At 39.1% G+C, this 26031-nt stretch overlaps 1 protein-coding gene and 1 long non-coding RNA gene across 3 annotated transcripts; both read left to right on the forward strand.

The window, feature by feature from the left end:
• Positions 1–8076: 8076 nt before the first annotated feature.
• On the forward strand, positions 8077–13499 carry LOC109199777 (uncharacterized). The gene is made up of 3 exons (XR_002060076.2): positions 8077–8251; positions 9466–9639; positions 13480–13499. It is a non-coding gene; the product is annotated as an uncharacterized LOC109199777 (long non-coding RNA).
• Positions 13500–15387: 1888 nt separating this feature from the next.
• On the forward strand, positions 15388–19677 carry LOC112845038 (uncharacterized). 2 transcript variants are annotated; one of them, XM_025904573.1, is made up of 8 exons: positions 15394–15505; positions 15586–15668; positions 15747–15923; positions 16359–16451; positions 17103–17168; positions 18282–18898; positions 19079–19168; positions 19652–19677. In XM_025904573.1, exons 1-6 carry the CDS (start codon positions 15496–15498, stop codon positions 18465–18467), a joined length of 615 nt encoding a protein of 204 aa, XP_025760358.1. In that variant the 5' UTR covers positions 15394–15495; the 3' UTR covers positions 18468–18898; positions 19079–19168; positions 19652–19677. The 2 variants fall into 2 exon arrangements, 1 of the variants encoding a protein (XP_025760358.1); XR_003217816.1 differs by lacking the exons at positions 16359–16451; positions 17103–17168 and having other exon boundaries at positions 15388–15505.
• Positions 19678–26031: the final 6354 nt, after the last annotated feature.

The raw sequence follows: 26031 nt of genomic DNA on the forward strand, positions 1-26031 counted from the left end.
TTTGATGTAATGAAAAAAATACCCCAATGCATTTGAAGGGGTAAAAACAAAGCTGAAAAGTAATAAAACAAACAAACAATAAAAAAACAACAAAGCTAAAAAGTAAGAGAAAGCAAAAACAAAACATTGAGAAAATAATAGGGAAGGGAGGAAAAACGATTACTTGGAGAGCCACAATGTGTAATTCTCGTCGAGCACTTAATGAATTACAGTCCTGGTCACCTCAGTGACACTGGCGTCAATTTCTTGCAGCATGGCCTCTATGTCGCGGGCGTCTCTGAGTTCAAACAGATATGCCTGGGCAACGCCTCTGACTTGAGCCGCTGGTGGTGAAAAACCCTCTAACCGCAAAATTTGCAATAATGTGTTGGTGAAATGCCCATTCCATAATCTTTTGCAGAGTTCATCATAGTACCTGAAAAAGTAATATTTTTCCCGCGGGAAAAGACAAGAATGTCGTCTCTGCGAGGGGTGGGAGACCTCACATCCTTGACAGACTTCTTGCCGGTGTTTCTGGATTAGCGAGTTAATAAGGTACTTGACAGTTAATTTTGTAAGTTCAAAAACAGCGGTGGGGAGCAGACTCGCCGCCTTGTCGTTGCCCACGGCCGAAGTTTGTCCGCGGCTCTCACCGGGGTGGGGATCGATGTCTTCGGGCTCTCGGAATAGGGCCCGGCATACAGGGTCGCCCAAAGCCCAGAGCGAGGCACCGGAGACTGAAGTGTTGCCGGGGGTCTGGTCTGGGGATTGCCAACCGAGCGGCGAGTTGCGGATGGCTGGGCGAGTTTCAGCCTTGAGGGGATGAGGGCGGTGGCGGAGTATTTGGAAGCATAGCGGCCGGAGACGCTGAGGCCAGATGCGGGCTCTGAGGTGGGGTAGCCAGAGCCATCGCTGGACTTGGTGGTGGAGTAGAATCAGCTGGAGATGCAGTAGAGGGGGCTCCGAAGCTATGGTGAGTCATGATTGTTTAGATGATGTGGAGAAGAAACGGACATTGTGGTTTTTAAAAGGACTGGGAGAGGAGGAGGCGGGGGTAACGGGGCCAGATGAGGGGGCGGTGCTATGTAGAATGTGGCAACGTTTTTCCAACTAGGACCAGTTCAATTGTAGTTTTACTCAGCTTAAAAAGCTCTAATATTTTCACACTCTTTTTGCTCACCATCTTCAACCAGTCCTGAGTGGGAATTCAAAGCATGGTGTTGAAAACACCAGACTGGGTGTTTGAAAGGTCCAACACAAACTCATCCGTGCGAGCGTCATCGGTTGTTTGCCGACTGGCTCTACAAAACCACAGAGAAAATGGCGTGCTCTTCGTCTTCCACTGCGTATATGTGACTGTTTTTCTCACCATGTTTAAAGGTCGGTGCTGATGGTGTTGCTAGCTGAATGGTGGAAATGCGTGGGCCTCTTTGAAAACCGGATGCATCAGCGTCTGCTGGTCCCCGGTTCGTGGTTGCCGCGAACTGGTTTGCCGCAGGCTCTTCTGAACTTCATGGGTGGCGATGGGGGTCAAAACAGCCCAGTCAGAGGAAGTAAAGGCGATCCGTGGTGTAAGCGGGCCAAAACTTTCACCTGCTTTTAGCTGGTAGAAATAGATTTCGCTCTCTCTAAGGCTGAAGGCATAGCTCAAAACCCGCCGGAGCTAAGCCTGAATCTCTCCTCCATTGGATTAGTAGTGGCTGGCTGAATCCTACAAATATGCAACCGTGTGAGTTCTGTTGGCGTGGCAGAGGCTCTGTAGCTAGTTACTGGGGTCTGAGAGACCACAGTGAGGTTGGCAGGTCTGGCATCCATGTTGTTCTAAGAAAAAGAGAGAAAAGTCTTTCTTTTTTTTTCTGGGAGAAAAAATAGTTAAATTTAAGCTGAAAATGATAGATTATTTATCCTGAATGAGAGCAAGAGAGTGGACCTGTATCCGATTGGCAAACCGGGATGCGAGGGTAGCCACCCCTTTGTTATGTGATTGGCAGTGGGGTGAAGTTAGGCACGCCTTGGAGGCGGAGTTGGTATACAGCGCGAATTTCGAACGAAGAGCCAGAATCATTAAGGAGCAGATACAGCGAGAGTAACAATGGGAAAAAATTGTGCGCTGGCTGCGACTCGGTGCGAGTATGAGCGATGGAGAACTTAGGCTGTGTGCTGAATTTGAGACGGAGCTAGTAAGAGGGCTGGTTTGAACAAAAAAGACTGAGGATTTTTTCAGGAGTTTTTACCCTATTATCGAATATAGGTTTTGGGAACAGAGGGTTCCTTAAGAAGTTATTCTAGGGGGTTTTTGTTGCGTGTATTTGGATAAAAATACGGAGGTTTTTTTCAGGAGGTTTCCTGCTTGTTTGCCTAAGGGTTGGGTGGGAGCCGCGGGGCACTGAATTTGAGAAAAAAGACTAAGGATTTTTTCAGGAGTTTTTGCCCTGTTATCGAATATAAGTTTTGGTAATAGATGGGTCCCTATCAAGTAATTCTAGGGGGGATTTGTTGTGTGTTTCTGGAGAAAGACGGATGGTTTTTTTCAGGAGGGCTCCCTGCTTGTTTGCCTAGGGGTTTTTGCGGGGAGCCGCGGTGAGCTCATTCTTGGGGGATTGCGAGAGTTTTTTGCGACTCGGACTTTGATTCTAAATCTCCTTGTTCGGATTAAATAAATGCAAATAAATTGAAATAAAGTTTTCCAACGAGGCATGCAACCTGTATGTCTCGCCATACTGAACGTTACAAAAGCACAAGTTTAACTAACTAATTTTTTAATAATGAAATAATTTACTTTTGGGGGGGAAAATTAATGAGCTATGAACTAGCCAATATTGATGAATATCATAATTTTATTAATATCATATTTTTATTACTTCCTTTATTACTTCCTGAGCTCATGAATAATCTATTGGGGTCACAAATCACTCAGTTTGACATAAGGGGCCTAATATCCCTCCTCTTTAGATGGGTCAAAGATTGGAAAAAGGTGTTGTTGGACTTCAAATATGTCTGTTTCTTTCACACTTCACCTTTGAAAGTGAAGCCATGCGGTTCCTGGATGGAAAAACATGACTTTTTCAAGTCTTTATGATACATGTATGACTTTAATGTGAACAATTCAGAGTTTTTTCTCTTATTGTGTTTGTTTGAAGCTGCTTCCTGTTGGCTTCAGCTGTTTGGAGTTTCCTTTTTCTAAACTTCTACATTCTGAACCTTCTTCAGCTCTGAACAGATGATGAAACACTGAACGATTTTAAGCACACACTGCTGGAGTTATATTTTATGATTGTCATTTATGCTTAGAAATATTTAATCTATTGTATAATGATAGAATGTCTGATCCATAGTAGTCTCTAAAGACTCTGTGTGCGTTCCAGAGTGTTTTGGCATACCACACATGTCCTAAGGTCATGAGAGAGGTCGTACCTTCTCTTTCTGTTATATAGTATGGGAGTACACCTACTCTGTATCTGTTTAAGTATAAGAGCCTTTTGTTTAGGGGAACTGCTGGACTCCCTGGCGCCAGCAGATCACGGGAGTCATTCACAGGGTCACATCTTTATCCACATTTATACACACATACACACACCCACATGCACACACACTAGTGATGGGATTTCCGGCTCTTTTTAGAGAACCGGCTCTTTCAGTTCGGCTCACCAAAAAGAGCCAGCTCTTTCGGCTCCGAACCGGCTCTTCAGGTTGTTTTGTTGCTTTAATTAATTTATTATTAACAATAATATAAAATTATGCACAAAAGGAATTATTAATGTAAAAAAAAGTGGTTTTATTTATATATAAATATATGCGGTGGACCCTAGAGACAAAACACCTACAAACTCCGAAGCACATTTCTAGCATAAACTGAACTTCCAAAATAGAGCTACCTAGATCACTTAAATTACACAATTGAAGATGCCAAATTTGCTAATCATTATTACAGGTTTCTGTACATCTTGCTTTATATCTACCTTTAAAGTGATCTATTAGTAGTAATAATTTGAGTATAATGAGCTGGAACGTCAAGGGCCTCAATAATCCTATTAAGAAAAACAAAATATTGTCCTTTATAAAATCTAAGAAGTGTGACATTGCATTTGTTCAAGAGACCCACCTGTTGCCTCAAGACTCTCAGAACCTATGCGTGGGTTGGGTGGGATATGTAGGGGCAGCTAGTGGTACTAGTAAAAGTAGTGGAGTGGCCACTTTGATTGGTAAACACTTACAGTTTAAATGTATCCAAAAGAGTAAGGATGATGCTGGGAGAATGATGTTAATGTTGTGTGAAATTCAAGGGAAGACGGTCATTTTAGCTAACGTGTATGCTCCTAATGTAGATGATCCATCCTTTTTTGGACAATTAGAGAAAAGAATATCTGACATGGGGGACTATCCTATCATTATGGGGGGGGGTTAATGAGGTTATGGACCCGGTACTGGATTGGAGTTCCAGATCAATCTATGCTTCTAGGGCTCATAAAGGGCTGACTGAGGCGTGTGGCCTCACAGATGTGTGGAGGTTACAAAACCCCTCTGGAAGGGACTATACTTTTTTCTCCCTCCCTCACCACTCCTTTTCAAGGACAGATTTTTTGGTATCCCAATCACTAATGGCTGCTGTGGTATCGAGTAATATTGGAGTCATAATCTTCTCGGATCATAGCCCTGTCTATCTCCTCATGTTACTATCTAATGCTACAGCTAGGACGCCTAGATTAGATGCAACATTCAAAGAGTCTCTTCGATCACAAATCAACCTGTATATAGAGACGAATGTCCCTACCGCATCTTCAGCAGGAGTAGCATGGGAAGCACTAAAAGCTTTCCTGAGAGGTAATAAAATACAGTACGCCTCTTTTAAAAAGAGGGAAAATATAACTAAACTTCAAAATCTAGAACGTCAGATTAAACTTCCTGATTTAAAATTTTAAAATGATTGTTCTTCATTAAATCTGAATGAATTGACCAAGTTAAAATATGAATTTAATGCAATACTGTCACAAAAAGCTGAATTTTCTCTATTTTGTGCCAGACAAAAACACTTCGAGGAAGGGGATAAGGCCGGAAGGCTCTTAACGAGATATATTAAACAGAGAGAGGCTATGGCTATGATCTTAGCTGTTAAAGATAATAATGGACGTCTTTTCTTTAAACCTAAAGAAATTAATATAATATTTAGCAACTTTTATAAAGATCTTTATAGCTCGGAATCAAACATTTCAGAGAGTGATATAAAGAAATTTCTGTTATCTTTAAATCTTCCTAGGCTGACAGTGGATCAACTTAAATATTTGGATGCTCCCATTACCATTGAAGAGACAGTGGGAGTTATTAAACACTTGCCCTCTGATAAAGCACCAGGCCTGGATGGTTATACGGCTGAATTTTATAAATCCTTTCCAGAAGATCTAGCGCCACTGCTTTTAAACACTTATAACGAATCTTTTCAAGAGGGTAGGCTCCCACCTTCACTATCTGAAGCCATCATTACACTTATCCTAAATAAGGATAAGGACCCCAGTGATTGTAAAAGCTACAGACCGATAAGCCTGACCTCCTATGATAGTAAGATTTTATCTAAAATTCTGGCTAATCGATTAAACCGGGTAATAACCTCTCTTATACATGTAGATCAAGTTGGTTTCATAAGCTCACGCTCTTCAGTTGACAATATTAGGAGGTTAATTGACATTATGTGGGCGGTTCAGGACAGTCATTCTCCCATAGCTGCGATTTCGCTGGATGTCGAAAAGGCATTCGACAGAGTCGAGTGGAGATATCTATTCACCACTTTGGAGTGTTTCGGTTTTACCAAAAGCTTTATTAATTGGATTCAGCTTATATATGTACACCCCAAGGCATCAGTACTTACAAATGGAATAATAGGGCCTTCTTTTGAACTAGGTAGAGGAACCAGGCAGGGGGATCCCCTCTCCCTACTTCTGGCAGTAGCTATTCGTAGGGAGCCCAATTTTCCAGGTGTCAGTATTGGGAGAGACTGTCATAAACTGTTGGTGTACACCGATGACATTTTGCTTTTTATATCAGACCCAGAAAAGTCTTTAAACTCCTTGCAGGCAATAATAAATACGTTTTCAGCTATTTGTGGTTATAAGGTGAACTGGACCAAATCAGAAGCCCTCCCATTAACTAGTTATTGTCCCAGGTCACTTTTTCAAACCGGTATGTTTTCCTGGCCTCAGAACGGCATTAAGTATTTAGGCATCACCTTCCCGCCTCATTTGTCAGACCTGATAAAGATAAATTTTGAACCTTTACTCAGCGATATGAAAATTAATATTGATCGTTGGTCTCAGATGTATCTTTCAATGTGGGGAAAGGTCAACGTAATCAAAATGGTATGTACACCTAAGTTCAATTATTTGCTGCAGGCTCTACCAATTCATGTTCCTTTGAAATACATCAAACAATTTGACCAGTTTTGTAAAGCATTTGTATGGAATAATAAAAAACCTAGATCAGAGAGGTATAACAGTTTTTGTGGGGATCTCTACGAAAACAGTACATTTTAATCATTTGAAAAACTTGCAGAAGAATTTGATTTACCCAGGCAGGAATTTTGGAAATACCTGCAACTAAGACACTTGATGGCCAATACATTTAGTTCATTCGCAAAGTTCCCTTTAAGCTGTGACTTTATGGAGGAAATAAAAAAAACCCTTTGGGCGTGGACAAGAGGCATCAGCTTATTACAAAATGCTTTTATTAGCTTCTGATCCTAACACACTGTCCCTCAAAAGAACGTGGGAAATGGACTTAAGTCTCAGCTTTACACTGGAGGAATGGAATGGCATTCTCAGGAATTTGAAAAAACTGTCACGCGAATTGCGTTCAAGATTGGTCCAATTTAAGATTTTAAAGTAGTTAAGGTTGGACTAAATAGGATAGCTGTATTTTTTTTTGATGGGAATAGGCATTGATTATCAAATTGTTGTGTTGTTGTTATTGGGAATGACCATCCTGTTATCTTCTGCTTTTTTGCATTTTTATTTTTTATTTTTTGTTAGTTTGTTTGTTTGTTTTATATTAAAATCTAATAAAGTTTGAGTCATAAAAAAATTACACAATTGAAAGCATATGTGTATTGTTTGTGTATTTATACACAAGCACTCATATATATTCAAATAATTTAAAAAAAAAATGTTAATTTACCTGCTACTACCACACACCAAATCCGGTCGTTGCTGGCTTGTGCAGCCACTAGGTAACAAAAGCTCAACACTGCACCGAGCATCCTGGAGCACTTCTGTTGTCTTTTGTACGTGTTTTGGAGTTTTTACGTGCTTCGAAGTTGTACGTGCTTTGTCTCTAGGGGCCACCATAAATATACTTTTATTTATTCACTCCACATAAAATGTAACAAATAAATCATATAATACAAAAACCAACTATTCACATTTCAACTTTTAACTATTTAAATTTTCAGCTTTTTCCTTTTACAAATTTAAACACTGCAAACCACAACACAATTAAATATAAATTAAAATATGAAAAGAAGATGCACATTCTCCCTCCCGCTCTGTTCCTGAGCTACTGAGTGTAACTACCGCCCCTCCCCCCTCTGCCCAGCGCAAAGCACAAGGCTCACATGCGGAGTGAAGCAGAAACAAGGGCGAGAGAGAGGTTGAGAGAAAGGGGAAAAAAAAACAAACCCACGGCTGGCGATAAGGATCCGGCTCGCGTCGTTCACGTCAAAGATCCGGCTCTAAGAGCCATTTCGTTTGCGAACGACACATCACTAGCATACACACATGCATACCTACACTACACACAGGCTGGTACTCTTTGTTCACATATATGCCTGTTTTAGATGTCATATGTTAATGAACATATGCATATTCATGTAAGCACAATAAAGAGCAGTGCTACGGGGGACTGAGAGTGACTGTGGTTCAAGCGGCAGGAACAGCATTTGTCTCGGTCATCTTCCTCATGCAGGAGATCACACAAAGAGCTCTGGTGTCTGATGTGTGCTTTTGCTATTGTAGTGGATTGTCTCAGCTGTTCCAGCAATAGGTTTGTGCTTAGATAGACCTATCACACACTTTGTCTAATAAACTCACATCTTTCATTATTTACACAGATTAAAGTGCTGTGGTTTGTCAGAGATCAGCTGTGATTATCTGGCAGCAGCGCTGAAGTCCAACCCTTCATATCCCAGAGCACTGGACCTGAGTGTAGATTACAACAACCTGCAGGATTCAGGACTGAAGCAGCTGTGTGTTCTTCTGGAGAATCCACGATGTCGATTTGAAACTCTGAGGTCAGTCACCATGTTTTAGTTGTGTAGATAATGCAGAGTTCTGAGCTGTACTGTTTATAAGGTTGGAAACCTGCAGTCAGCTGAGACTGAAGAAGTCACTTGGATGAGTGACAAAACGTTTCTCCCACTGAAAATGTCCAGATGAACAGAATCAACCTTTTGGGATTTACTTACCTGGATGATTAAGCACGCATCAAGACGTTATTATATTAATATTTTTAAAATGATTGCAGCACACACGAAAATTTTTTAAGTACAAACCAGCACAAATGTAGCACAAATGTTTAACATCAATTTTGTTTGATTTGGGTAATGTGGGGGACTGGTTGACCTTTTGACCTTTACATTTTTATTAATATCTTTAAAACAGAAGCAGCACAAACAACAATTTTAGCAGCACAAACCAGCACAAACGTAGCACAGTTGATTGACACCCATTTTGTTTGATTTAATTAATGTGGGGGGGCTGGTTGACCTCTGATGACCTCTAGAAGTTTTTATTAATATCGTTAAAATGATAGTAGCACAAACGAAAATTTTTGCAGCACAAACCAGTACAAACATAGCACAAACGTTTGACATCAATTTTGTTTGATTTGAAGAAGGGGGGGGGGGGGGGGGGGGCAACTTCACTCACATTGCTGCCAGTGGTCGAAGCCTCCAGCAAAGCTCTGTAAGCAAATATGCGATCATACCTTTACTTTTTAAATGTTTATTCTAGTTAACACAGATGAGGTGGGAACAACTAAAATAAAATCTCAAAACTAAACAAAAGAAGTAATGACTGCTAATGTCTGAAAAATATATAAAACTCTTTAGTGATTATCAGTACTCACTTTGTTCAATACTGAAAACATTGCACCCGAAATTGTCCACATTTCTGAAATATTTCTGCGTGTAACTGTTACTAAAGTGCCATCTAGACCTGGCCTGTGGTTGTTATCTAAGTGATAATCATCATTTCTACTAAAACAAATACAAAATAAAGAAATTTGACACATTGTGTTGATAGCAATAGCACACCGAATAGTTCAGTGTTCTTTTACTGCTGTTTTCTCTTCACTTCTTCTCCTCTGATTCTCTCCACATGTTGCTCTGCATCAGTGCTCAGTATCCTGACAAAAACAAGATTAAATATTGCTAAATATAATAGTATCTCATTAAACGTCAACATAATTGTTTTCTTTTTTTAATTGTTTATCTGTTATTTTCAGACTGAGTCACTGTGATCTGTCAGAGAGAAGCTGTGAAGCTCTGGCCTCAGGTCTCAGCTCTCAGTCCTCTAATCTGAGACAGCTGGACCTGAGTAACAATAACCTGAAGGATTCAGGTGTGAAGCTTCTGTCTGAAGGACTGAAGAGTCCACACTGTACACTGGAAACTCTCAGGTGAGATCAAGCATTGTTTTTTCAACAACTGACAGAATTAGCAGATTAATAATAAGGCAGTCCTCTATTAAGATGAGATGTGCAGGTCTTCTGAAGTGCAACATACTCTTATGTTGAAAAGTTCTAAAACAGGAAGTAGTTCCTGTCTGGGTGACGAGTGTAATTTTTGAGTGAGAGAGACCGAGCCTGCATGCTGGTAGCACCTTAGCCACAGCTCGGGTGTGGAGAAGCTGAAAAAGAAGGTTTACTAGATTGTAAGGAGAAAAAACTGAGAGGACTGAGTTAACACAGAGCAGCCATGAAAGCTGGTCACATAGTTTAGACAGTTTAGCATCTAATGTTCCAGTGAGTTAGCTCCCAGCTAACTAGCAGCCCAGCTAACTAGTGAACGAAGCTAACTCCAGCCACAGCTGCGACTGCGTCTTTCTAACAAGAGCGTCAGACACTCAGACTGGTTTTATTTGTGGATGATGATGTGTTCTCACACTGATCCTTCATGCTGATGCTGCCATCCACCCACTGCTCCTGGATTCCTCATCATCATCTCCATCAGCCCTCACAATACTCCACCTTCATCAGCTTCATGTTCAGCAGCCTGGATGGACAGTAATTCTTTCCATGGGTTATGGTGGGACACTGAGAGCTGAAGTCAAACAGCAGTGAGAAATGAAAGACTGATTCTATTTAGTCTTGTGATGTGCAGCTTTGTTCAGAGCATTAAGGCCCAGCAAAGATTACTGAGGTCACAGAGTCACTGATGAAACCTGTGTGCTTATAGAAACTGAAACCAGATGAACCAGAATAGAAGGACATTAAAATGAAGTGTCAGCTACACAAAGGCAAAGCTGTTCAGTTGTTGGTGTGAGTTATTTAAATGGAGGATGGAGTCAGACTTTAAGCTGCTGGACTCAGTCACTATATCCTGTTCTCCTCATAGAACCTGGATACACAGACTCACCTGTGACACAGTGACACACAGTGTGGCTACACACACATTAGAAAGTGGATCAGTCACACTTGTGCAAACATTTACATGTTACAGCAACATGCAATCATGAGTTCAAAAGTAGTGTATTGTGTACTTATTTTAATAGTACAGCAGTATTCCCTTTAACACAGTAGCAGTTCAAATATTTCTGTCAGTCTGAGCTGAAACATGAATCTAATCCAATCAAATCAAAGTTCTTTGTCTCTGCCAGGACGTCAACATTTGATCTAGTTTTTTACAAAGTTCCCCTCAGAGTCCAGAGCCACCAACATAACATTATAACAGGCACCTTTGATCAACAGCAAGTGAACATTTATAAATGTGTGTTTTCAGAACAGGAACCAGCAGAACTATTGTTCTGTTATCAGGCAGCAGCACAAACGCTCATCAGCTCATTTACTGTGCAGGACTTTGAGTGTGTGAAGTGTGTGTTTGTGCTGGATTTCCTTTGGAGAATCTCAGTCAGAAACAAGACAAAGAAAAACTCTTTCAGTCGTCCAGGTTGAGTTGACAACATGAACTGCATTTATCTTCCTCTGACTTGACATGTTCTTCCTCCTCTGCACCGAGCCACCTGCTAAGACTCACAAGCTCACTGACATTTTCTGATGATAAAGAAACTCTCTTCTTCTGTACAATATGAGCAGCAACAGAGAAGAAGCTTTCACAGGTACAGATGTTGCAGCTGTGGCCAAGTACATGTGCTGCATGTTTGGAGCAGCACTCTAATGGACAGGCCTCTGTACTGATGGTGGGCTCTGCTCTGTATCCACCACACTGTTCTCAGCTGAGTCTTCCTCCTGTTCACACTCTGATGAAGCACCGATAGGACCAACTTTTTCTCTGGTGGCTCGGATGTTGTTGCTTCCACAGGTTTCCCTCCAACAACCCTCTGTTCCTTCAGTATGTTCAGTAAGATCTGGGTAAACACTTGAGCTCCTTGAATCTGGCTCCAGTGCAGCAGCAGTTTCACATATACAATGTTGGCATTTTGCTTGCGTGTCTCCAGGTCTAGTCTGAATGTAGACTTGAATTTGACCACGTAGGCGGGGTCATCATCTGAGCTCTCCATCACCTGAGAGAGACGACAAATCACAGAATCACAGAGCATGAAACCAACTTTTCTCCTCCCAGAAGTTCAGTCACAGACCTGCAACAGAAACAAGAATCAAAGCTTCAAATGACGCAGAGCATTCATGTCCTTATATACACAAACATGTCCTCTACATATTCATGCTGTATTTACACACATACAGAGGCTGTTTGTCTCTCACACACAGACAGGACACAGAAATACATCATGTTAAATATACCTGCAGGGCTCCAGCTGTGCACTTTGTCCCTGTTAGCTGTGATTGCCATGGCAACCTTGGTGTTGTGTGCGATGCAGGGACGTGTTCAAAGGCAGACGTCTGGCAGCAGCATCATATTTGATGCACTATCTGTACTGAGTGTGCTGACTTTATTTCAAATGTCCCACTGCTGTGCAACATGAATCACATGTTAGCACGTTTCTGTAACTCCCAGGTAACCATGGTTACCCAGCCACGCCCAGTAGTCTCCATAGAGACCAACAGCAGGTTCATGTTGTAACACCATGGCTTTCGTAGTCTCTCCTTTTTCTACAGCTCATGTATTCTTCTTGTGATGCTGCGTCTTGAGGCTCATACATGCCGTCATTTGTTGATCCTAAGAACGTTCCTCAGACCAACTTCTTCAATCAACAGCGTGTAATGCATTTAAGTGATACTTCAGACATGAAGTACTCCGATGATAAGAAAACTCAACTTTACTTCCAGATAACTTTAGTTGTATCAACACTGCCCTCTGGAACAGTTTAAAATGAACATGTCAAAGATCTGTACCTGTCTCCATGTTTCTGTCCCCGCCCCTTTCTTTCTGTCCTGGGTCATGTGAGTGCTGCAGTAGTATTAGGCCCACCCTCAATGCTCTCATTGGCTGAGACGCATAATGACGCCCATTTCAAGCCAGCACTGATCAACATCCCTCCTGTGACCCATGGCTTTATATTCAGAGCCAGTGAGCACTTTCACAATAATCATGATTTTAAAAACTGTGATTAAAATTATTGCTGATGTTAATCAGTTAATGAGTTAACGAGATAATAACAGGTTAAGTTGCCCTAATAATTAGACTTTGATGACAAACTGATGTGATCTCCATGTTTCCTTTGTTGGACTGTGGGCGAGTGTCAGAACTGAATGTACTGAGTAACATGTAGAGTTTAAACATGTGTCAGTTCCAGTTTTAGAGCTCTAAAGTGCAGCTATCATGTTAGGAATATGTTAGGAATAGACAGTAACACTGAAGTCAAATCTTTATTTTACCACTCGCTGCATTCTTGATGTTCATGAATTCAGCAGGTTCATGATTGTCTGCAGCATTAATCTCATATTTCCATCTAAAGTGTTGAATTTGACTGTTTGATGTTCTTTATGATCTCTGGCACCAGTTCATCTGTAGGCCGAGCTCAGTCCATCCATTTAGTGAAATGATGTTTAAAGGTCTCCTTGTTCTGTGAGCGTGCACAGATCCTGAAGCAGAAAGTCTGGGTTAACAGAGACATGATCATCACTGTGATGATGCTCATCATCTCTGACTGGAATTTGTCAAAGCAGCAAAGAAAGCCTGGCTATGTTGGACTGGGTGTGGAAGCAGCTCCCAGTTTGAGTTCAGGAGACAGACACCCTCTCTACTTTGAAGATCAGCTTCAAACTTTCCTTTTTCATAAAGCTAATAGTTAGAGCTGGATCAGGTGACCCTGAACCATCCCTTAGTTATGCTGCCATAGAGATGGATAACAGACTGATTGTTGTTTTGTGTGTCTGCAGTCTGTCAGGCTGTCTGATCACAGAGGAAGGCTGTACTTCTCTGGCCTCAGCTCTGAGCTCCAACCCCTCCCATCTGAGAGAGCTGGACCTGAGCTACAATCATCCAGGAGACTCAGGAATGAAGCTGCTGTTGGCTGGACTGAAGGATCCAGGCTGGAGACTGGACACTCTCAGGTATGGAGAGAAGGTCTGATAGAGGAGGAAGAGCTGGAAACATTTCCTGTGTCCTTCAATCACTTCCTGTTTGTTTCCTGCAGATGACACATGAACAGTCACACATGCAGGAATATTTTCAGGGACAGACACACTAGTCTAGCTGGATAGTACATGGATATTTATGTAGGAGGTCTCCAAGGAGTCTGTTTGCAGGATCATTAATGATAACTGATAAGTCATGTTGAGCGTTTCATTAAAAGTAGACCTACAGTTAGGTCCATAAATATTTGGACAGAGAAAACATTTTGTAACTTTAGATACACTTTATTATGTCACAGGTGTACCTGAGATAGCGGCCACTGTGTACCTAATAAAGTGTCAGCCATGTGTATGTTTCCCATGCTGTATGTCCACAGTCACAGTGACAGTCAGTGTCACTGACAGAAGGATGAAACAAGGCTGTGAATCATTTCAGTCTGTGTGTGTGACAAAGAGGCAGAGCAGCTAACATTTGGAAATGGAAGCTTAAATACTGGAAACTCTAGATTCACAGCTGAATTCACAATAAATTTGTCCTCAAGTGCACATTTAGCAGCTAATGCTAATACTGTTTTCTCTTGCTTTCTACAACTTGAGCAGCTATTGCTAAGTAGGCCACTTTGCTTTGCTAAGGATTTGTGTGACCATGATGAAAACTCTGATAAGCATTAACTCCTGACATCGTTATAATGCGGGGGAATATATTTACAATGGCAAGTGGACACTTAGAATATTTGGATGCAACAGGAAGCATTATCTCTAAAGATGATGCTTCTGCTACTCCGTACTATGTGTATGAAGTTATAGTTAGAAATCCCTTCAAGGGATCATCACCTCTACCAACAGCAACTTCTGTAACATGTGACCATACCACTGCTTCTGTTACATATTTTCTACAAGCATTTCAAACAGAGCTTACACAAATGTATGGAAGCAGGGCAAACACAAGGCCAGTAATGATCATATGTGATGGCTCACTGGTGCTTCTCCAGTCCATTGCTGGAACATTCTGCAGAGCAAGTTTGGAAGACCTTTTGGAACGATACTTCCAGGTGATCACAGGACAGTTAGACACGGATAACTTCAACATACCCATTCTCCACCGGTGTTTGAGTCACATCATGAAGAACACAAAGGATCTTTGCAAAAAGAGGTATTTGTGCCAGAGTCTGTGAGTGCGATTGTTATTTTTCTGTTTTTAGTATTTCTTTGGTGTTAGTGTTCTTGTAGTTATTGTTGACTTGCTAATTCATCTCTATTATAATTATATTTTGTTAATGTTGTTTCTGCTAATGATTAGACTTTGTGTTTAGTATGCATGCTTATTGTTTATATGCTTTTTTCCACTATAGACTACAGAAACACTACAAATTTGGCACGTTTTTGGATTACTGGCCTGTTCTTCAAACTTGAAAGACATGGATGGCATCATTATAAGTGCAACAGTTGTTTTCATGCAGTGGACCAGAAGTGAACAAACACCTGCAGAACCTCAAACTGCTGATCGATCAGACGGGGAATGGGGATGCTGAAGAAACAGACATCCTTCCAGAGGATTATAAGGTCATTTTAAAATTCAGCTTGGATTTCAATGATTAAGATATTAATTGTGTTCATGATATAGTGTGACACCAATAACATCGTTTGTAGTACATTTCTGTGTTTTTAAAACAGATTAAGACTTAGTAATTAATTAGTAATTAGTAAGTAATTGCCAGTGCCCACCTTGATGTGACTGGACCACCGAATGTGTACCATGCACCAGCATTCATTTCAAGTATTTCAAAGTACTTTCTACCACATGCTACCTTGTGGTCAGGAATGCTGCTTGGTATGTCTTGTTTTGGTCAATCAACACTTATATGTTGTTATTTATGTGCTTTATTGATTAAAAATTGTGTTTTTCTTCAGGAGACCTTGGACGGCATGGGAAAGGCTCAGCGTATGGCTTTCTCAGTAAACGGTACAATCATGTGTCGCAGTTGAAGAAGCAGGTAGAATAAGTTAATACAGTAAAAGAAACATTATGCTGAATTTGGCCAAAGTGTAAATGATGTAATTACCATTTTCAGAACTACACTGAAGACAATCGAACGCAAGGGATCATGGAAAAAAGTCACTGGGACCTGAAAAGGATTCGCTTTGAACGAAGGCGTCTCGCTAGCCTAGATGACTTTGTGCAGATATATCAGAGGAAACATGATGCTCTTCTCCGAGAATATGGCCATGTAGGCAAAAAAAGGACGAAGGTGAGGTTTGAAGAGGATAATTAACATTTTGGGACAGATTTGGTGCAGTTTTTACACAACGAAAGTCATTCACACTGCTGTTGTTGAATTTATCCAATCTGTAATGTATATTCCCATTCACATTAGAAATGGTCTGTTTTTTGTGCATGCTTTAGTCTAAAATGTCTTTGGTACTGTCGTTGTGACTTTGTGTTATTAAAAAACATTTTACTGCATTACATGTGGTTAGAATGACATTTCTGATGTGATAAATATAGGAGATTATTTGACTAACAACTGTAATTAAACAAAAGACAGGAAGCATTAAGCATTTTACGCTCCAATAAATTTGGGATTACAGTAAATGTCCTTGACGGTTTGCATGTTCGTAATCTTTTGTACATGAAGATCAGATCTAAAAAGTATTGTTAATTATTTCAAAAGTATACTTTTCAGTCTTACCGAGTGGAGACTGAGAAGTGGAAGAAAAAAAGTAGAAAACGAAAAGGCTTCTATGTAACTGCTCTGATGGGAAAACGAGTCAAACAGGTAAGGTATCATCATTTTTTCTTTCATCTATGTCACTAAAACATTTTCTATTTGAAAGGTTGTGTGTTGTAATCAAATTTAAATGTATACTTTGATTTTTTTTTTACAATTGTTCAATTAGGCATGTAAAAAATACTGTAATCTTACTGTAACTCTCTTTATGCTCCTGTGATTTAATTCATTTTATGTTTATGAAAGTAAATAACGATGCTAACTATACATAAATGTACAGTAATTATAACTCATCTATGTGTTAAAACTGTGTTGTATACATCAGATAACCATGTTATGTGCCATAATACATTTTAAATTAAAACATCATTAGTCTTTCACAGCTTTTAGGAAAACTTATGAAAATCATGATATTGTACACTCCACACATGGCAACAGCTACCCATAAAATACTTGATGTTAGTGAAATAATGAGCATTATTGTTAGTTATTGCTGTTGTAGAAGACCATTTATATCACTTAACATTTTGTTCTGTAAATGCAGTAACATATAAACACAGACTGTATATTGTCTAAACCTATGTATGTATTATAGATGGAGAATAATTTAAGTTCTGCTAAAGACAAACATGTTCATGTGTGTTCTGTAAGTATTCTGTGTTCTTCCATGTAAAGTTGTAATTTTATTATTTTTATAAGGATCATCAAGAAGAACCACCACACTCAGATGTGCCCACAGAGCCGACTGAAGCTGTCACTAAACAGGTTTGAGATATATATATATATATTTATATATATATATACATTTAAATTGTATTAAAAAAATTATTATTATGATTAATGATTTTAGTTTGTTATTTTTTTATGTATAAACACAAACCCTTAATTATCATTTTAAAGAGGTTGCTAGTAAATATTTATTAAGGGAACCTTCTAAAAGAAAAACAAGCTTTCTTTTTATTTAAATACGTTGAAAGTAGTTCTCCCGGATGCTCCTCGAAGAAGCCTTGAGAACAACACCACCAATGGCCAAATTACATCCCTGAACAGTGACAATATATTTAGTTTTTAATCATTGGCTGTAGATATTAATATTGTATCTCTGTACTCATATTCTCATAACCTACAGATGATGATATGAATGAAAAAATGTAATTTTACGATTCATCACCCATTAAAAACTGTGGCCACTGATGTTTTTGCATATCACAGTCAGTGAGCCATATTTCGCTTCATTGATTATTACTTCTTGGCAGTCGTTCCTATTTTTGATCCGATAATCTTGAAGGCCAGCCATAATACTGGTTCATATCAGGACTTATGTTCGTAGGTTCCTTTGTTCTTAGAGCAACTCAAAAGTTGGAGTTAATTGGGTCGTCAAGAAGTCACTTCATTTCCTCAGAATAATGTCAGTCGGTAGTATTCGAATAAAAATGAGTGAAAAAGTCCGGTCATGAAAGGCATTTAAACTGTTGGAGTGATTGCTCAATACTGTTTAAAAAAAAAAGACATTTTAATATCTATCTATCTATCCATAGATAGATAGATATACATAGAGAGAGAGAGAGATAAACATGTGAGTGTGTGTTTTTAAATTTTAATGTTATTGTGTGAGAACAATGAAAATTTGGATCTAATAGCACTAGTTCATGCTTTCTAATACAGCAGCTAATACAAAGAAGAGATGGCTGGCATCTGTAGTAGTTTTGCCTCATCTAATTTTAAACACATTGTTGTTGAGCTATGCTGGACCTTGAATAATATGTATATTACAATCACTGTATTTATCTTTCTTACATTTTTTATAATGTTATGAATTCTATATTTATTTTGTTATTTAAAGTTTTTTATTTTTCATTTTATAAATTTTCTCACCAGGATGAAAAAGAACAAGCAGCAAAACAAAAAAGGATCATGTCAGCACATCTCACGCAAGATGTAGACACATCAGTGTGGATTGCTGATCTCTGCAAGCTTCAAGTGGACGCTGTTGTCAGTGCAGCAAATACCATGTTACAACATTGTGGTGGCCAAAAATACAGAAAGAGAGCAATAATTACATAGCAGAAAACGGACCTCTGCAGACTGGAGAAGCTGTTGTAACAAGTGCTGGGAACCTGTGTTGCCAAAAAATGATTCACGTAGTGGGACCATGTCTGCAAAGCAAACCATCAGCCAAAGATGTCACACAGGCAAAACCTATGTTAGGCCATAATCAGTGTTTTGCAAAAGGCAGAGGAGCACAAACTGTGTTCTATTGCAATTCCAGCAGTAAGTTCAGGAATATACAACTTTCCTGCCAGGGCATGTGCTGATGTGATTGTTCCAACAATCTATGACCATGTAAAAAATAAGACTACAAAATCAGCACCATTTACAATAAATCTTGTGGACTAGGAGGAAAAAAATGCAAAGAACTGTTGAGGGACCCATTTCCAAACAGTGAAGGACGAGGAAATCAGAATGAGGATCCAACTCCAACTTCCATAAGTCAGGTGATCATTGTTTTTGTCATATTAATGTTTGAATTATGGTCATTTAGTTTTGATTGATATCAATAGGAAAATATGGAATGCAAGGCAAAAATGACACTTTAAAACAGTGAATTATAATATACTAGCACACCACACATATTAAACAATATTTAAATGGTAAAGTGTTTTCATTTATTATAGAGCACAGAAGATATAGAAGGATGCGATGTGCGAAACACCTCCAGAAAAGTCCAGGAGGAGGAAAAGGGCAACACGTTGGATAAATTACAGGTAAATCAATGTGTATTCTACTGTCTTTAACTTCAATGAAATCAAACAGTCATAACATCATGATCACTAGAGTCGCTGTTGTCATTCAGACACAGAAACATGCAGAGGATCACATGAGAAGAACATGTGAATTTTTATGTTTGAACTTTTTGTGCAAAACTCAGGCTTCTGTATTCTGTGATGCTGAAAACTGTTTCTGTTCCCTTTAAACTATTCATCCTTTTAATAGCTTTTCCAAGCTAATTAATTATTGATCGTGGTAGGTTACACTGATGTCAAATTGAGTTATTAGTATTCAGAAATTAAATTTGAAAGTAACAATCTTGTGCACATAAAACAACTTTTCCATAAATACTTAGCTTGTCCTATCAATGTATTAGGTCTCTATAATGGTATAACACAGAGTCATTTATATGTCTTGATGAACTTTCAATCATCCTTTTTATCTGAAAAACTTGACTCTGTTCATCTGGACGTTTTCAGTGGGAGAAACGTTTCGTCATCATCCAGGTGACTTCTTCACTTCCTGCTCCTCACTTACAAGGTCTTAAATAATCAGGCCCCATCTTATCTTAATGACCTTGTAGTACCATATCACCCTATTAGAGCACTTCGCTCTCGCTCTGCAGGCCTACTTGTTGTTCCTAGAGTATTTAAAAGTAGAATGGGAGGCAGAGCCTTCAGTTTTCAGGCCCCTCTTCTGTGGAACCAGCTTCCAGTTTGGATTCGGGAGACAGACACTATCTCTACTTTCAAGATTAGGCTTCAAACTTTCCTTTTTGCTAAAGCATATAGTTAGGGCTGGACCAGGTGACCCTGAATCCTCCCTTAGTTATGCTGCAATAGACGTAGGCTGCTGGGGATTCCCATGATGCACTGAGTTTTTCCTTTCCAGTCACCTTTCTCACTCACTATGTGTTAATAGACCTCTCTGCATTGAATCATATCTGTTATTAATCTCTGTCTCTCTTCCACAGCATGTCTTTCATCCTGTTTTCCTTCTCTCACCCCAACCAATCACAGCAGATGGCCCCGCCCCTCCCTGAGCCTGGTTCTGTCGGAGGTTTCTTCCTGTTAAAAGGGAGTTTTTCCTTCCCACTGTCGCCAAAGTGCTTGCTCATAGGGGGTCATATGATTGTTGGGTTTTTCTCTGTATTTATTATTGTGTTATCTACTGTACAATATAAAGCGCCTTGAGGCGACTTTTGTTGTGATTTGGCGCTATATAAATAAAATTGAATTGAATTGAATTGAATTCAGTCTCAGCTGACTGCAGGTTTCCCCCAAATTATAAAGAGTACATTATCATCATCACTGAAACCAGCCAACTGAAGTAATGATGGGTTGTGGGGTGAATTGCTTCATCATAATTATGCAAATATGAGCATTGATGAAGAAGGACTCATCAAAGACCACTAATAAATGCCCATGAGTCAGTATGCAAATGTACGTTTTGTAAGATGCAGGAAATCTGGAGTTATTTGTGTACTTTTTTGACAAAAGAATTTTTTACTCTTGTGCCACAAATACAAATACACTGTGGAAAAGACAGGAAACTGTTGTTGCTGTGATTCCATCACAAATAAAAGGAACAACTTTATAGTTCACCACAGCTGAAATCACTGGAACCTCATCAATGGTTAACAGGCCAGGTACCTGGAAAAGACTACAAAATAAATGAAGCTGTATTTTAATTACTGAGTTACAGTAATCCTTTCAAACCCCAAATTTAATTTCCTGCTGTTTGTTTTGCTTTATTGCTATTCATAGAGCAAAAACATCACTGATCCTAATGCTGTTCCCATATCAAAAACACATTTTATCATCCACGTTAGACAGATGCAATGTTTTTATAGACACAGCTATTGTTCATACATGCTTTAGTCTTAAATGGATTTGTTACTGTGCTGATGCACTTGAATCTTAAAAGGTTTTATACTGTTGACAGTCACAACTCCAGATCGCTAACTTTCATGCGTAATGACCAGCATTGCTTTAATTAAAACAATAAAAATATTTATCAAAGATATAAAAAAAGTGAAATTGTCAAAGACGAACTTTCAGTCTTGAGTCACATTTTGTATCCAAATTTTCCATGAAAACACAACTGAAGGATTTAAGAATGTTCTGTGATGGTAACTGTGGAAGTTATTGGACTATATTGTTTTTAAATCTGTTTTTATGAAAATGTGAAACGTTTATGAGCACAAAATGTTCAGTTTGCTGTTCTTGGCTGACAGGAGTCACCCACAGTGTGGTCTTCGGTTGATAGAAACCTTCTGCCTCCAGATCTGCTTTGTTGTATTTTCATCATTTGTCTTCTGTGTACTTTGGTTTTATATAGTGGTTATTTGAGTTACTGTTATTATCCTGTTAGCTCAATATATTCTTTCCTTTTGTAACGTTTGACATCAACCAGCTATATTCTCATAGAGAAAATCACACAGAAAATCAGTCAATCAATGAAAATGAAAACAGTGTGTTTGAGTGCTTTAGAGAGTAAAATTCTTACATTGATAGCACTACATTATTAATTAATCATGGATTACATATTTTCAAAAACATAATTAGCAGTTTAAGTTGACCTCTCTTCATTATTCAGTGTTTTTTACAAGATTATAGAGCGTGCCCTGCATGATGTTGGCTGCAAGTTGGATTTGGGCAGTAAGGTATACATACTGAACCACTACACTGCCGGTGTCATCCTGACGGGAAAAGAGAAATGATGAGGAGGCACTGTTTGTCAAAGCTAATAAATACATATACATATTGCAATATAAATATATTTGTATTTTACATTGTATTAATGCTAAAAAATATACAATATTATGGAAAAATTAGGGTTTTGTTTTTCAAATTATGTCCTGTAAGTGCCATAAAATTTCATCCCTGGAAACATTTTTTACTTTCTGAGACAACTGGATTCATCAAACCCAGATTTGTGGTGTGTTTGATGTCTCACTATGAAGTCCTGCACCTCAAATACCAGTATACTGGAATACTAATGGTTTCCTATCAGTTTCCATTAAAAACTGAAAATTAAGGTGTTCGACTGTAGTAAATCGTGTGTGGACAAATAAGATAATAGCAAATGGAATCTGTAAATCAGCTTGACTTATTATAACAGGGATTGATGGGGATTGATGTAATAATATCTTTATAACTGCTTTTCCTGGGCTCATTTTAAAAATCAGCTGTAATAACTGATCAAACAAGTTATAGTCAAACCTCTCAGCATGATTAAAGACATATTTTTATCTGTAATTACTGGCTAGAGAATTAATTATATGATCTTTTCGGTTACAGTGCCTAAGTAAAGCAGACAGCTGTCTTTACCTTGTTGATCCAGCAACACAAGAGAGCTTGAAGAATCCAAAGTGGCAGCACAAAAATTCAGGTAAATTCTATTTTTCAAAAATTAAAGTGAATATATTATCATTTACTTTTATAGTGCTGCAGTGTTTTCCACATTTGTAGGCCAGGCCTTATCGGTGGGCTGGGATGGTAATGTGCCTCAGTAATTACATTTTAGCATGAAAAAGTACAAGTTGGTTGTTAGTTTATTATTTGACTTAATATTGTGTTAAATGACAGTATTAAGTAAACTGTATGTGTCCCAATGGCAGATCCAGGGTCAGTCATTGGCCTGAAGAACTTGCTTTAGCAGTTTAGATCCAGCAGCTTATGTTTGTAATGTGTTGGTTGATTTTTGTTCTTTCTTTCATTATATATGACTTTCCCTGTTTTTTCAGTTGAATTAAACTTTTTGATTCTGTGTGTTTTTGGTGGTGCAGCCCTATTGGCTCTGGGACTGTGTAAATTATAGTGAATTGTGATTACTATAGACGCTTTAATACAGTACTCAGAGCCAGTGCTGTTGTAGTTTTTGTCTAAGTGATATCTCTCGACCGTCTTTGTTTCCCATAAATAAAGAATGTGGCATTAAATTAAGCCACATGTTATTCCAAAATGTTTTAGAGTATTTTTCAAATTCTGTGTGCTGACATTGAACATTCAAAATAAGGTAATGACCTGCCGGCCTGCCAGCGTGCCGAGCGGGTTCATTTTGTGTTCTAGTTCAGAACAGTTTTCTGTTTGCCATCCAGCATTAAAGCTGTACTTAAGTTCACCTTTTGTTTGCGTGAGTCTGCATTTTAGGTCCTTTTCCTGCCTGCACACGGCCCTCACATGACAGTATGACCCTTGCACAGGGAGTTCTTCAACATGAGGCGTACTGCAGTCAACAAGACTGACTGGGTGGATATCAAGTTAAAAGCAGGAGTTTTGAAACAGCCAGTACAGAAGGACACAAATAGCTGCCATGTGATTGTCATCTTGGTAAAGTAACAAAGACAAATAATGTTTGTGCTGATGGTGCATTATAAAATTGAGTCTGCTATAGAAAAGCAATATGACTCAATTATTTTGGAATATTTTGCTATTTCCATAGATGGCAAAGGCGTTCATGGAGTCCTTTCCCAAAATACCAGACATGACATTTGAAACAACAATTAAAGCAATGGTACAGCAGCGTGAAGCAACTGCTTTACATATACTGGGAGCCTCAGGTTTGTAAAGTGTTATAGCACAAAGAAATCACTTGTATTTAAATATTCATTGTCAATCACTAATTTTACTATATTTGTAACAGTGTTGGAGGCAGAAAACAATTGTGCCATGTGTTCAACTCCAAAACCACCTTTTCCAGGGCCTTCAATCACCACATGGGTAAGACAGATTTGTAATTGGGGATATTATTTAACAAAATCTATTGTGTACAGTTGCTTTTGTTATTTGGTTTTTGTTTTGAGGAAGAGGGGAAATATAGCCTTAACTTGCATGTAATTGTTTTTGGCTTGGTGTGTTAGTTATTTTGAATATTTGATAAGGAAAAAATATGCAATACATACTAATGTCAGATTAATAAAGATATTCATGTTAAATCACGTGATTAAAGAATGTTTTTTATTTCTGGTTTGTTGAACATTCCCAGATCCAGTGTGACAGCTGTTCAAGGTGGTTTCACACACAGTGCCTGCAGATGAACACTGAGCTGTTTCAGAAGGCAGAGGCTGCAGAATGGGAGCGCGCTCTCTGTGGAAAATAAATACTCGCATTTATTTTGTAAAATGTATATAAGGTTGAATAATGTCATGTAAATTCTTATTTGTATTGATAGAAACTAAGGAACAGATGTAAATTGTTCTTATACATTTTGTATGTGTACATATGCAGGTTATGTATTTCAGAAATGTAAGTAGAGCTCGTTCGTTTAGATTTTGTTTGCATTCTTTTTCATTTTAATACCTTTTGTAAAAAAAATGACACTAAATGTAGAAAATAATGTGATTCTGGCAGTTTGGGTTTGTGAGCCTTTTTGCATTGGTTTTGGTGTTGATTCAGATTACTATTGATCAATGTATGTAATTCTTGTTTTTGCTGTTATTAGTTAGTAGTTTTAATTTGGCGATACTTTGTTCTTCTAATTCTCCCTGACAGCTCATAGTTGCTCAGTCTTTACTGCTTTGTTTACATGGATCCTTTCGTGTCACCATTACGTTCCAATCGCCCTCGTTTGTTAGTGTGAGGTATACGTTCGTCATGTTTCCTGTTTGAAGAGTCTGTTTCCTTTCTCATGTTCAAGTCTTGGGTGTAGCCCTTCATATTTGATCTCATACTGCTGGTCGCCATCATGTTCAGGTCTGTAGTAGTGTTGTCATAGTCACAGTAATATTCATAGCAGTCGTAGTTTAGTCTCGCCCATTTCAGGATTGATTACAGTTATTGCATGTTCAAGTTTCTTCCATCAGCCACAATAAAGGGCTCTCTTTGAGTTCATCACAGTTTTGTTGTCCTCTGTGTCCTGCTTTTAAATGACATCATCTCACCCGCTGTATAGTAAGTAAAACATATTCCATAAACTCTTTGTTGTGGACGTCGGTCCGAGGTCAGCGGTCAGGACCGGTGGAGTGACCGCAGGCCTGGTTGTTCCTGCTGAATCCCGTCCTCGTGCTCAGAGTGTTTCCAGGACCGAGCCTTTGATATGTGAAAGCAGAAACTCGGCCTGCGTCCCCACACCACGCAACAAGCAGCAGCGTGGCACCCACACATTAAATACATTCATTCCCATCTTCAATAAGCATGAAGCAATAATCCTGAGGACAAAGAAACTCCGGAGGACTGATGAGTGCAAATATAAATGAATGCAAACAGCATGAATTTTAAAGGTTGGCAAACTTTCTGCAGACTTTGGGAGAAGTAGGTTTGGTGATCAGGCAGGCGTGCAGTCCTAACAAAGCTGTCTGCATGGTGCTGCTGAGAGCGGAGGAACTCCTCGCTGAGTCCATGTGAGTTTGTGAGTTTGTTTGAGCTTCGCTCTCACCTCGACTCACGCTGTGAGCTGCAGATTGAGTTTTCACTCTCCGGCTCCTTTCTGCCTGGCGGATCAAGGCCCCTGACATTCCTCCCATCGATCGCTTCCTCCCGCGTTCAGAGCGGCGGAAGAATTTATCCAAAACATATTAGTAGAGTTTCCAACCGTCCCGTAAAAAATAGAATCGTCTCGTATTCAGAGAAAATATGACGCGTTTCGTGTTGAGCTGAAAAGGAACAGTTTGTCCTGGACTTCAGCTAAAATGGAAAAGACACAAAGCTGGATTTATTCTGTGTCTTTGCTGCACAGCTGCCTCTTCTCCTCTCATCCTCTCCCCTCTCTCTCCTGTTTCTACTTCAATCATTAAACTGATCAATGATCAGCTGATCAGCTTTTCTCTCTTGTTTGTTTATCGCCCACTTTGCGCCAGAAAGAGGAAACCAGCGGATGTCGCACTAAACAACAGCAGCACGTTTGATCAGCTGTTGTT

Source organism: Oreochromis niloticus, unplaced genomic scaffold (assembly GCF_001858045.2).
Source record: "Oreochromis niloticus isolate F11D_XX unplaced genomic scaffold, O_niloticus_UMD_NMBU tig00002548_pilon, whole genome shotgun sequence".
NCBI classification, from domain to species: domain Eukaryota; kingdom Metazoa; phylum Chordata; class Actinopteri; order Cichliformes; family Cichlidae; genus Oreochromis; species Oreochromis niloticus.

Excerpts from the sequence above, each read along its gene's own strand:
- LOC112845038 (XM_025904573.1), top strand. Across the intron at positions 15,924-16,358 it reads TAGGCAAAAAAAGGACGAAG|TCTTACCGAGTGGAGACTGA; the intron begins GTGAGGTTTGAA and ends TATACTTTTCAG. Across the intron at positions 17,169-18,281 it reads CTGAAGCTGTCACTAAACAG|GATGAAAAAGAACAAGCAGC; the intron begins GTTTGAGATATA and ends TTTTCTCACCAG.